At 33.7% G+C, this 14,269-nt stretch overlaps 1 protein-coding gene across 12 annotated transcripts in view; it reads left to right on the top strand.

Moving 5' to 3' along the window:
* The window catches only part of EML5 (EMAP like 5), a 211,038-nt gene that overhangs the window by 64,017 nt on the left and 132,752 nt on the right, over positions 1 to 14,269 (top strand). For all 12 annotated transcript variants that reach the window (XR_011970740.1, XM_072625213.1, XM_072625209.1 and 9 more), the window contains 3 exons: positions 5,377 to 5,495; positions 6,617 to 6,803; positions 14,026 to 14,131. Coding sequence is in view for 11 of the 12 variants with exons in the window: in XM_072625213.1 (XP_072481314.1) it covers positions 5,377 to 5,495; positions 6,617 to 6,803; positions 14,026 to 14,131 (412 nt within the window). In the remaining variant the exon portion in view is untranslated. The remainder of the gene's footprint in view (positions 1 to 5,376; positions 5,496 to 6,616; positions 6,804 to 14,025; positions 14,132 to 14,269) is intronic.

The following is a 14,269-nucleotide window of genomic DNA, read 5'->3' as shown; positions in this document are numbered from 1 at the left end:
ACCAATAATTGACATACTTATGCCCTGGGAAATTCCTTTGCACCTAATAATTGGTTTGGTCAGTTTCATTTAGGGAATGAATGCAAGGCTCTCCTGATCATAATCATTTTAGCAAACTGCATCTATTCCAAGTATGCGTGTTAACAACTTTCCTAATTACAGTGCCCTTGTGTCACAGCCCAGGCTGATTGATTGCCCCAACGCCCACTTCCTGCTCAGGTTCTTTGAATCTGTTCAGCAACAACAATCAGATATAAGGTCAGAGACCCAGAGTTCTGGGCTCTAGATTGGGGTATGTATCCCACAGTATGCCTTGGGTGATGCCTCCTGTGCTTGCCTTTGGTACAGAGGGGCTAAGGAGCCACAGTCTTGCATATCTGTGAGTAAAAAACTGCCTAGTTTGTGATCTTTTGAGTGCTTGTTTTCCTTCTTAGTACCTCACCTACAATCTTCTCACAGGGAACCATTTCTGCGTCATCCAACTATGATAATACACACCCAGAATCCTTGATGTTAGGGAAGCTGAGATTGGTAGATCAAGAGTTCTGAGCTGCAGTAGTGTTAAAACCAATCAGGTATTCATACTAAGTCTAGCAGGAATATGGTGATTCCCCTGGGAGCAACAGACCAACCACCAGGCTGCATAAGGAAACCTGAACTGGTTTAGGTTGGAAAAAATAGAATAGATTAAGTAGTTTGGGGATTGGTCCTATGAGTGGCCACTACATTTCTGACCTGAGTGAGACAGGGTGACTCAATCTCAGAAAAGCAAAAAATACCAAATTAATTGCCAATTTAGAAAAAAAGCTAAGTTGAGAATATGTGACATATAATTAAAACAGTTCACGTGACGTCTTCAAACAAACTACCAGTTTTGAAAAGCTGAAAATGTTTAAAGAACAGCTATTAACATGAGTCGCAGTCATTTTGCATAAATGCTTACCCAGAGTAGTAGATTATTCATAGTAGCAGTCAGAAGAGTAAAAAAAAAATACTGCTTCTGACTGACAGCAGACCTTTAATCTCATTGCCAAGCAGAGAAACATTGTAGCTAATGGCAAAGGGAGACTGGTTTAGAATATAAACTTATTTGTTTTTAACATTATGGGTAATGACAAAACTGAACAGTATCACTTAGTAAAACAGCAAGAATCAGTGGAAACAAAAATAAGTAGCAAGTAGAAAAATAAGTAGAAAGTAGAAAGCTTGGTGTAAGATCCAACTAAAATACCTTCCAAGATCATTAAAGGTTAAACTGGGATGACAGCAAGCAGACAATAAAAAATAAAAAAAGAAAATAAAATAAAAAATAAAAAAAATAAAATAAAAAAAGAACTTTCTACTTTTCTGCAGCAAAATATTTCCTTCATCTTCAACAGTGAAGCCATCACATTTTGAACTCTTAACATCTCTGTCACCAATTTGTATGCATAATGAAAAAGAAACAGTAGTAAAGAAAATGAAGATGAGAAGCAATATATAATGATAGAGTTCTTTGCTGAAAGTGATAGTTTTGAGCGATTGATTCTCAAGAGATCTGAAAGAGAAAAATACTGAATACTAAAAAGTCATGAATGGCCAAGGGGAGTTGGTGTGTTGTTCTAGATATGAAGAAAAGCATCAGAAGCGTTGAAAAGTATACAGAAAGGAAAGTACAGAAAAAGGAAACAAACAGGACAATTTTTAATGAACTACATAATAGAAGATCATAGTTTTATATATGATCCTCTTTTTTAATTCTTTGCATACTGAAATAGTGAAATGTTCATTTTTTTGGTGTTTAATTCATAGTAAAAAATAAAATTTTTTAAAAATTGTGGCTCCTATTACTACTGAAAATGTGATCAAGAGGAATGCAATGAAGTGTCAATGAAGCCATCTGCCTAATTTCTCATTTATACAAAATATTTGAAAGTGTTATATGTGCATCAAGTGTCAGTCAAACTGAATTTATACTTTACTGAAATATAAAAAAGGAATAAACAGCTTTGCAAATGATATCCTACAGTGGAAGACATTTTTATGGTCTCACAATTGAGACTATTTGTACTAATTTGTACTAAAAAGTACAAATGAAATAAGATCCTGCTTTTTATTTGGTGGGTATATATGTAGGCAGAGCATTTATTAGGCAGTTACTATGTCTCTGGCACATGCTGAGCCCTGGGGATACAAGGTAAGCAAGACAGGTCAATACATAATAAACAAAGTGCCAAAAAACAGGAAATATACAGCAGCATGGTGTGGAGATGTTTGGGAGGGAGTGACACTTCACTGTTTGGAAGGGAAAGCCTCTTTAATTTGGTGGAAGGGAAAGCCTCTTTAATTTGGTAGAGTCAAATGCTAAGTTAAGAGTTTTTCTCTAGTTTATTAAGATCATACTAAATTCGTTGATAGGTACAACCACGAATAATTACTAGCATTTATAGAGCTTGCAAATCACTTTCACAAATATCTTATTTGATCCTCACAACAACCATTGAAGGAAGGTGCTATTATTACTGCCCATTTTACAGTTTTGTGCATAGTACTTGGCATATTAATATTGATTAATGCTAATAATAATAAAAAATAATAATGCTCAGTAAATGCTTGTAAACCAGCTAGAATCAGACTTGGGGGTTTATATCTGCAATCCCTTCTACAGGAGAGGTTGATGCTATTGAACTGAGTTCTGAGCTGCAGTAGGGCTTAAGCTGATAAGGTGTCTGCACCAAGTCTGGAACCAGTGTCGTGAACTCCCAGGAGGAGGAGGAGGCCACCAAGCCTCGGCTGGAAATAGAATGAATTATAACTTCCATGATATTCTGTAGTGAGTTTGAGCCTGTGAGTGACTATTGTACATTCCAGCCTAGGTAGATTGACCTAGTCTTATAAATAATTAAATGAATGCTTATTGACTGACTATTCAGCAGTTTCTGATTAATAATATTAAGCAAAGCATAAACAGTGAAACATTCTCCAGACATATTTGTAATTGACAGGGGGGTATACCCTAGTGTAGAACCAAAATGATCAATTACCTATAGAGAATGAAGACAGCAAGGGAGTCTTACAAAGAGTATAGAGGCTTCTAGGTGATGCTGTAAATAAAATGGTGGATCTGGGGTCAGGAAAAAATGAGTTCGAATTTAGCCTCAGACACATAATAGTCATGTGACTTGAGTAGGTAAGTCACTTAATTGGTTTGCTTCAGTTTCCCCATCTGTAAAATGGGGTAATAATAATAGCATCTACCTTCAGTGGTTGTTGTGAGGATCAAATGAGATATTTGTGAAGGTGCTTTGCAAGCCCTATAAATGCTAGTAGTTATTATAAATGATATTGTGCTGATTATATCATACTCAAGGACTTTACAAAGCCATCTAAATGAAGTTTATAACCATTTAAGAGCTTTCCCTAGAAATTAACATTTGAAAATTTTAACTGGATGAAAATAGTTTTTATCTAGATTATGACATGATATTGGTCCATTGATACTTTTATATCTGGGACAAATACTGCAAATGGACAGTGAGCTAGGCTCAAAATTGACTAGGAAAAAGATTACAGTGGATTGCATTTGGGAAAGTATCCAACATATTCAACGTATTCAAGTTTCTCTCTGAGAAATAAACATTTTTTTAATACCAATACTCTCCCAGAGATGATATATAGTGAAATTGTAGAACATCAGTTTCAGAAAAATCATTTTAATGGTCATCAAAAGGACAATTGAGAGATGTGTGGTAGATCTAAATAAGTTGCAACATAATACCAGCAATGACTTGCACACAAGAAATAGTATAAAATAGGGCTTTTTAAACAGGGCACTTCTCAGGTGGTCTGTGAACTTTAATGGGGAAAAAGTCATTTTATTTTCACTAACTTTTAGGTGAAATTTAGCATCTCTCAGTTATGAATGTAGGCAGAAAACATTCAGAGAAATGGTACCTTAACGTCAATAGGCTTCCAAAGTGGTCCATGACAAAAACAAAAACGATTAAGAGCTTCTGATATAAGAGATGCCATCCAAGAGTTGTATGAATGAAGGAGGAGGTGGACCCATCATTTATCAAACAAAAAACAGGTGGTCAGCTGTATGTACTGATACTCAATAAGTTTTAAAAACCTAGGGGAAAACTCACAGCCTATTGGATAGACCCTCCTTGGAAGATTGATTGAAAGACACAGACAAGAATTACACAGGATGGAAATATTTTGAATGGATTGTGATCCCTACTATCGGGGCAATGGGGAATACCACAGTCACTGAGATCATAGATCCAATGAAGTATTTTTATACACACACATACACACATACATATATACATACGCATATACATTGGTTTATGTATAATTATTATAATAATATAATTTTAATCAGCATGTTCTAGTGGGACAATAAGGTCAAGAAAGATACGTTTTTGCTTTTTATATTTTCTAGTTAGATGATGACTGGTAAGTTGCTTAACCTCACTTAGTTTTAATTTCCTCATTTGTAAAATAGGGATAATAATGAAAATTTAGTACCAGTCTCACAGGGTTGCTGTGAGAATTAATTGCAGTAGCATGTGTAATAGCACTTTACAAACCTCAGAGCACTCTATAAATGTCAGCTATTATTACATCAATCATACTAGTGGGGCAGCTAGGTGGTACAGTGGATAGAGCACCAGTGCAGGAGTCAAGAGGACCTGAGTTCAAATCTCACCTCAGACACTTGACACTCACTAGCTGTGTGATCCTGGGCAAGTCCCTTAATCCCAATTGCCTCATTCTGGGTCATCTCCAGTCATCCTGAGGAATATCTGCTCACTGGATTCAGATGGCTCTGGAGGAGAAGTGAGGCTGGTGACCTGCACAGCCCTCTCACTCAAAACAAAGTCAAGTGCAAGTCATTTCATTATTTCTCTGATGGCATGGTCTTCTTCGGCAACGAAGGACTAACACACAGTCATACTAGTACGAGGAAACTGTTTTAGTCAAAGAAATTAAGTTAATGAAATAACTAATTTTTGACCAATGGAATAGATAGGAAATCCATATAGTGTAGAGGTGGGGAACCTGCAACCTCCAGCCACATGCAACCCTCTAGTTCCTCAAATGTGGCTCTTTGACTGCATCCAAACTTCCCAGCATGAATCCCCTTAATAAAAGAATTTGTTCTGTAAAACTTGGAATTGGTCAAAAGGCCACATCCAAGGACCTAGAAGGCCACATGTGGCCTCAAGGCTGAAGTTTCCCCACCCCATCATAGTATAATAGATATCTTTTCAGTAATAGTGAATAATACACACACTTAGTTTGGATTGATATTTCTCTTAATATAAATAATTTTTTGTTTTTATATATGTATACCTAAATATACATGTATTTATATATTCCTTTTTGAAGGTTTACAAAGAAGATCTACCTCAACTTAAAGAGCAGTGCAGAGAGAAACACAAAACTGCTACATCTAAGAGAAGAGTCGGAGCCCCAGGACAGAGTATACGGTTACATTTTGTGCATGGGTAAGAGAATATCTAGACTTTTAATATTTATTACAAATTTAGTAATTGACATAAATGGGGAAGCTGTCTGTAGGCAGGAAAAACAAATTACAAGTGCTTAAGTGTATATAAGTTGGATTACCATATGATTCATAAAATTAACTCTATACCTGCATACCTGTCAGGAACTGTAAGCTAAAAAATTAATGTAGTTGGAAGGTTTCCATTTTATTTGTTTTTAAACTAATTCTCATAACTAGAAGTCATTTTACTTCCAAAGCAAACCTCTGACTTTGTTGAATTGAGTGCAATAAATAATTCAAATTGCAGAGGAGCCTAGAGTCTGAGACTGTATCTGAGACCTTTCTTATCATCTCATAATTAATTCTTAAGTACTAATGAGTATTGTATAGTTTCTACATTTCTCTAGAAAAACATTGAATCAAAGAAATCTCTTTTTACATTTAATTCAGGGAGAATGGAAGATTTTATGTTATCCACCATGAGGGAAAAGCTTTCTTCCTTTAAAAATTGGCTGTATTTGTTTCTGAGATTTCTTGTCAGTTCTGTGTATGGTTTTGAGAAACACACATAAGTACCAGAGCTCCTTCTGTCAGAAAGGCATCCAAATGTAGTTAGTTCATCTGGAAGGGGCAGAAAGATTTTTCTCTTCTGCAACTATGGAAAGTATATTCATAAAATCACAGAATCTCAAGAGTTAAAAGATGCTAGGAGATCATTTAATATCTACTTGAAGCAAAAACCCTTGCTATAAAATACTTAAAAATGGTCCTTCAGCCATTCCCTCAGGATTTTTGTTTTTGAGAATTGTAATTGTTAGAAAGTTCTCCATATATTTCTTAGTGTATTGTGCAGAATATTCCATTAATTAAAAGATATTCTGTATAAATTGGGTTCCTTTGTACTTGAAGAAAGTTGGTATGAATAGAAATTTACCTGTTATGTTAGCATTTTTGTATCTTTTAATTCTATTGTTTCATAGGTATTTATTGTGTGTGACATAGTAATATCTTTGAATTGTTAAGGATCATTTTAAGACTGATGTAATAATGTGCATATCTTTTATGGATTGTTTATAAAACAAGCTTTATTTAATATGATTGATTCTCTTTCTGTTTTAGTTACAGAGGGTATGATTGTCGTAGTAATCTGTTTTACACTCAGATTGGTGAAATTGTGTACCATGTTGCAGCTGTGGGTGTAATTTATAATCGACAACAGAATACGCAGCGATTTTATCTGGGTCATGATGATGACATTCTCTGTCTGGCAATTCATCCCTTGAAAGACTATGTGGCAACAGGCCAGGTATGTTAGGTATTTTAGGAATTGTGAGTATGTGTGAGAGAGATATGTTAATTTATTCATTTTTAGACTTTTTTTGTATTTTGCAATTCCTTCATTTGTAGAAATGTGAATATGAAGAATTAAGAGAACTTTTCACAATGGAATTTTAAAAAATGTAATGGATTTCAGAACAGAAACAATGCCATGTGTTCTATTTTGATTTCTAAAAGCCATTTTAAAATCAATTTTTTATTCATTTTGAACTTAAATACAAAAAGACAAAAAAGAACGTTTCCACTTATAACACATCATAAAAAGAGGACTCAATATAAAAGCAGCAATTTTTTCCCATTTCACTGTTTATTTTTAAAAAATCTATGTAACAAACACTAGTCACCCTTTTGAAAGCTACCCTGCTTTTCTATGCTTCCTTATTTTTTTGTGTGTGTTCTCTGCTGTACACTTTTTATTTTTTTCCCCTTCCCTCTTTACCCTGCCCTAGAGAAGGTTACTATAAGACACAAATATGTATATTTATATGTGTCTGTGTGTGTGTATATGTACATATAAAACCATCTTATAAAACTTATGTTTATCATTTCTTTCTCTGGTGGTAGATGGCATCTTCCTTCATAGGTCCTTTGTAGTTGATTTGAGTATTTATGATCCTTAAAATGAATTAATTGTTCTTATGACAATATTTCTGTTACTATATACAGTGTTCTCTTGGTTCTGCTCATTTTACTTGTCGTTATTTCATGTAAGTCTTTCCATGGTTTTCTGAAGCCAACTAGCTCATCATTTGCTGTAGCACAGTAGTATTCCATCATAATCATATACCACAACTTCTTTGGCCATTCCCCAGTTGAAGGTCATACCCTTAATTTCCAGATCTTTGCCACCAAAGAGAGAGCTGCTATAAATATTGGGGAACACATAAGTTCTTATCACCTTGGGAAACAAAGCTAATAGTGATACTGTGGATCAAACGGTATGCACAGTTTTGTAACTCTTTGGGTATAATTCCAAATTGCTCTCCAAGATGGTTGGATCGGTTCATAGTTCCACCAACAGTGAATTATTGTCCCAGTTTTCCACTTCCCCTCCAACATTTCCCCTTTTATCATTTTAGCCAGTCTCAAAGTTATTTTATTTCCCCTTTTAGCCAATCTCAAAGTTATTTTAATGTGCATTTCTTTAATGAAGAGTGATTTAGAGCATTTTTTCGTATAGCTATATTTTTTATTTCTTCATTAAAAAAACAGCAAAAAAGTGCTGTTTATATATCCTTTGACTATTTATTAATTGAGGAATGACTCATACTTGTATAGATATGACAGAGTTCTTTGTATATTTGAGAAATGAGAACTTTATCTGAGAAATTATAAAATTTTTCCCTAATTTTTTTGTTTTCCTTCTAATTTTGACTGTATTAGTTTTTTTGTACAAAACCTTTTTAATTGAATGTAATCAAAATTATTTATTTTACATGACAGAATGCTCCCTCTTGTTTATTCTTAAATAGTTCTCTCATCTATAAGTCTGATAGGTAATATGTTCCATGTTCTTCTGATTTTCTTTGAGATCTCCCTTTCTATCTAGGTCATATATAACTCACTTTGAACTTATCTTGGTAAATGGTATAAAATATTGTTCTATGCTCAGTTTCTGCTGGACTGCTTTCTAGCTTTCCTAGTAATTTTTTTAACCAAATAATCTATTCTTATCCCCCAAACTTAAATCTTTGTGTTTGTCAGACACAAATTTACTATATTCATTTGCTATTGTGTATTATAGATCTAATCTGTTCCACTGATCTACCTTTCTATTTCTTAGCTAGTACCACACAGTTTTAATAATTACTGCCTTATAATATAGTTTAAGATCTGGTACTGCTAAACCTCCTTACTTTACATTTTTTTCATTAGTTTCTTTGAATTCTTGACCTTTTTGTTCTTTCATATGAATTTTATTTTTTTTCTAACTCAGTAAAAGAATTTTTTAATAATTTAGATGGGGTGGTCTTGAATAAATAGATTAGGTAGAACTGTCCTTTATAACATATTGGCTCTGCCTAGCCATTAACAGCTAATATTTCTTCAATTATTTAAATCAGACTTTATTTGTGTAAGAAGTGTCCTTGGGTTTGTTTTGGCAAGTATACTCCCAGGTATTTTATATTGTCTACAGTTATTTTAAATGGTATATCTCTTACTATCTCTTCTTGCAGGGTTTTGTTGGTGAAATAGAAATGCTGATTATGGGGGTTTATTTTATATTCTGCTACTTTGCTAAAATTGTTGTTTCAGCTAACTTTTTAGTTGAGTCTTTAGGATTTTCCAAGTCTATCATCATATCATCTACAAAAAGTGATTGTTTTATTACTTCACTGCCCATTCTTATTTCTTCAGTTTCTTTTTCTTCTCCTATTGCTATTGCTAGCATTTCCAAAACATGTCTCTCCAGATCTTATTGGGGAGGCTTCTAGCTGGTCCCCAGTGCAGATAATACTGGCTAGTAGTTTTAGGTAGATGCTTCACATTTTAAGAAAATATCTATTTGTTCTTATATTGCAAGTGTTTTTAATGCAACAAGTGTTGTATTTTATTTTTCTGCATCCATTGATATAATCATGATTTTTATTATTTTATTATTGATATAATCATTTATGCTCATGGTTTTCCTTATGTTAAACCTTTCCTACATTCTTGGTATAAATTCCACTTGGTCACAAGGTATAATCTTTGTAATGTATTATTATAGTCTCCTAGCTGGTATTTTAATTAGGATTTCTGCATTTTTGGTCTATAACGTTTTTCTGTTTTGCTCTTCCTGGTTTAGGTATCAGTACTATAAATCTGTTTCACAAAAGGAGTTTAGTAGGACTCCTTTGCCTATTATTCCAAATAATTTATTTAATATAGGAATTAAATGATCTTTAAATGTTTGGTAGAATCTAGTACAATCCATCTGGTCTTGATGCTTTTTTCTTAGAAAACTCATTTATGGATTATTCTATTTCTTTTTCTAAAGTACATTTATTTAGATCTTTGATGTCCTCTTTTGTTAATCTAAACAGCTCTAAAAGCCATTTTTATTATATATTATATTTTATTTTAACTATATTTTATTAACATAAAACTATAGGTTACAGCTTGATTAAGCACATAGCTAAGGCATTTCCCTTTAAAATAGAAGACTAAATAACATGTTTTTCCAGAAGAAGAATGAGGTCAGAATATCTGTTAACCTAGACTCTTACCTAAGCAATATTCTCTATCACACATTTTGTAAATAAGTGGAAAAAACATATATTCTCACTTTGCAATAGACACAGGAGCACATTCTGGCTTATGTTAATAGAAATGACAGAAGGTTCATAATAGAAACTAGGAAAAGTACTTAACTAGTGATGCTTTTCTTTGGGCATTCTTAACCAAATTTACATATTTACAGATAAGTTAAAGGTTATGTTTTCTTCTAAAGATTGAGTCTACCAATTGGCTTAATTCTGAATGACCTCAGTAAAAATGAAGAATTATTTTAGTAGAGATTATAAAAAAGTAAAATATGTTTTAAGAAATTACTCAAATTTTAAATAGGCAATAAAGTATGTATGAATACTGGGACATTTCATATAAGAATACTTTAAAAATTAGCATCTCTTCTGAATTTTTTTGGACAATAGCCTGAAAAAATTTTTTGCTGATAGTAGATATAATTTTGTGTTGCAGAAAATGTATATGCTCACCTAAAGCAGAAACATGTTTGTATGTATAAACTTGAATGCTTGTTCTGTCTTGCACTGTAATTAAGAGGTTTTGCTTTCCTAATAATCTATGTTTATTACTTAAATATATAAAAGCAGGAAAAATAATTATGTGCATTTCTCAGTCTACTGGGATAAAAAATGATAGATATGATTCAGAATGTATGAAAAATTAAACACTGATTGATTCCATTTTGTTAAATATTTTTTTTTTAAAATTTATTGATGGCTTTTTAAAAAGACAGTTGTTCCCCCTGTATACCTTCATTAAACCATAGTAACAAATAAAAATGCATACAGCATCCCACACCTATAGTCTTCTGTCTCCTACCAAGAAGAGGGAATTGTATATATGTGTTCTCCATTTGCCTTTTATCGGAATTCAGCAGCATTTTGGTATCTTCTTAAAAATATCAGTTATTAGATATGTATTGAGGTCTTGGTTCTGCCTTCTTTATTCTTTATCAGTTCTTAAAAGTTTCTCCATTTTTCTGCATTCTTCATTTTCGTTGTTTCTACCATTTAGCACAGTGCTTGGAACATTGTAGTTTTTTAAATAAATACTTGTTGACTTACAATTCAGTAATATTACATTACATGTATAGCAATGCCAGGCTAGGTGCAGCTTCCCCTCAGGATTCAAGGAGTACCCCTGAAGGATTGGGTGTCTCTTCTCTAAGCTTCCATTCTATTGTGTTCCACCAGCCCCACTGTGTACTGCTAGTGACTTTACACCTCAGTTCCATTTAACCAGTTAATATCAGTTAGCTTTTACAAAATAATATTTTTATTTTATTTTATTTTTAACCTCAGGGATACATTTTCCCCTGTACTGCCTCTGTCTTTGCATATACTGAGACGTAATACAATTTCAGTGTAGCATTGGTCTCACCAAGTTCCCATCCAAATGTGTCATTGATGTTGGCGGAGTCTTATCCTTGTTCCTCAGGGCATTGATACTGGGCTCACTGCCTTGCAAACCTGGCATGGACTCAGCTCTTAGACTTCCGAATGTCAGATGGTTTGCTCTCCTGATCTTTAGATACTAACAAAGTTATAACTTCCAAATTAATCTCCTTCACCTAAAATGAAAAATACTTAGGATGCAGTCCACATGGTAGCTTCAAGTGGAGAGGGGTCGAGACCTCTCTTCTTTAGCTTTATCTTTATTCTCTCACTGGCATGCCAATAGTAGGAAGAAGTCAGTTGCTCCCTCCTCTTCTCTGTCTTGAATCTGTGACCTAGAACTGAGTAGTGGACAACAGATCTTCCAGATGGCACTAATTCCTGTATCCTGCACTTTGTAAGTGTTCCCCTGAGATCTCTTTCTGCTTCAGTGCTTCCTGCCCTGCTACCCTATCTCTTTTCAGTCCCGGATGCTTGAATGTTCGGTGGTATGTGCATGCCTGCCCAGTCTTTATTCCTACTGTCTAAAGGCTTCTCTATCTCCCTAAGTCACCCTGGGCTAGAAAAGTTAATCGCTGTGATTTTTTTCTTGATTTTTTTCCTTCTGATCAGAACTCTGTCTAGTGCATTTTCCAGATCTTTGTGAAGGAGTTATTTATGGTGGAAAGCCAGACGGTATTGCTGCATTCCTCCATCTTGACTTTACTCCCTTCCCTAAATTACTTTCCAGAATGATTGAGCCTATTTACAATTCCACTAGCAGTGCATTATTGTGACTCTCTTTCTATACACTTACAGTACTGACAAATGTGCCATGTTTCATGTCTTTGTAGATCTTCCTTTTTCAAGGAGCCTGCTAACGTTCTCTTATGGTATGTATCTTCTAATTTTAGTATGTGCGATACTGAAGCAAATACAGAACAAATACAGAGCACGCTTTTCTTTCCTCATTAGGAATCCATGGCCTGTAGGCAGTTATTCCAGTTTTAATCACTGGCCTGGAAATTCTACTTTTCTTTGCTGAAACCTTTGCCTGTATGCAGCAGCAGTGATTAAAAACAGCACTTGTTTACCTAAGGACTTTAGTTCCTTGCCAAGTTCTTCATAATATTTAGCACTGCTCTTTAGATTCCTGGTAGCATAATTCTGTCTGTGTGCATTCTTGAAAGTTACCCAATTTTTTTGTTGAGTTTTTTTTAAATCTCTTCATTAACTCCAAATATTGAGTAGTCCTTCCTTTCCTTCTCATTGTGCATCTGTCCTCCATCCATTTAACATAATGTTCTGTTTCTTCATACCTTTTTTCTTCTTTATTTTTACATTGAAGCAAATATTGTATTTTGGTTTTCCTTTTTTTTCCAAGAAATATTTCATTTTCTCCAATAACCAGGAGAGTAGAGATGAATTCTTTGAGTCCATTTACCTCTTCTTTTAGGAGGGAGACTGCCCATACATAAGTCACTTAGCAGTAGCAAAAACATAAATATCCTATATTCTAAGTTCATAACTGCAAAAGTCTCCTTGTTCTCCTTACTTGTTGAAAGCAAGATCTTCAATCTTTCCTCATTCTTACTGGAAGGTTCCTTACAGAACTGTTTCTGTTTCTTTTTTGAATCTCTTCAATTCTTTCAAGGAAAAAACTTTATTCTTTCTTATAAATGGAGAATAGAGATACATTGCCCTGCTCCTTTCACTTTTCCTCTAGAATGAAGACTAATACCTACTGTAGACATATATAGTTATTGCTTGGTACTGACCGGAACATAAGCACTGTACCCTTTCCACAGATCATTCACTATGAAATTCCTCTCATCCTCCACATTTGCTGTTGGAATCTTCCCTTTAGTCGTTTGTCATGTCTATTGCTCACTATGGTAACTGACATTGCAGACCTTTTAGTCAATTTTTCTTCCTCCTCCATTTTCAGTATGAAATTTTCTTGATTAGATCCAGAAATCTTTAGGTAAAAACATGTTTCATTAATTTTCATTATATATCCTCTAGCCTTGTTAAAGAGGTCATTTGTTACAATATCTTAAGCTTCAGTACAGCAGTCTAAATTTTATTATCTTATGCTATATGCTTCCCTACGTCTTACTTTTAAAATTTCTTTCTTCAAAGGTTTTACTAAAATTTTACCTTCTCATTAAAACTTTCTTATTTCTCTAGTTGTAATAATTCTGCCTATTTTTTATTGTCATTAGTCATCATTTAATCCATAAAGTATATTGACCTTTAGTAATTATCTCTATCACTCTGCTTATGGTATCTTGTATTGTTTAATTTTCATATATGCATCCTCAATCTTCCTAACTAGACTGATGGCAGCTTTTCATCCAAATCACCTGCTTCTTGTTGATAATTGTGATGAAGACATATAGGATAGTCTCAAGAGGAATATATGAAGAAAACTGATTTCCTGAGTCTCATTTCTAATGTTTAATGCATAGTCAAGAACAAATTATGTAAAATTTAATGTTTTGAGAATTATTTTGAGCAAATCTTCGATTCCAAGAACCAATTAAATACCTATAGTTACTTTTTTTATCTTTTTTTTTTTTATTTTAGGTAGGTAGAGATCCCTCAATACACATATGGGACACAGAGACCACTAAACCATTGTCAATATTAAAGGGCTATCATCAATATGGTGTTTGTGCTGTTGACTTCTCAGGTAAGACTGTTTTATACTTTAACGAAAATTATTTTGAACATTGACAGTCTGCAAATTTATAAGAATACAAGTCATTCCCCAGTTGATAAATGGTCAAAGGATATAACCAGGCAGTTTTCAGATAAAGCAGTTAAAGCT

Source organism: Notamacropus eugenii, chromosome 7, assembly GCF_028372415.1.
Source record: "Notamacropus eugenii isolate mMacEug1 chromosome 7, mMacEug1.pri_v2, whole genome shotgun sequence".
In the NCBI taxonomy this organism is placed as follows: Eukaryota; Metazoa; Chordata; class Mammalia; order Diprotodontia; family Macropodidae; genus Notamacropus; species Notamacropus eugenii.
Note: the sequence above shows the minus strand (reverse complement) of the source record. Positions and strands in the feature narration are given on the sequence as shown.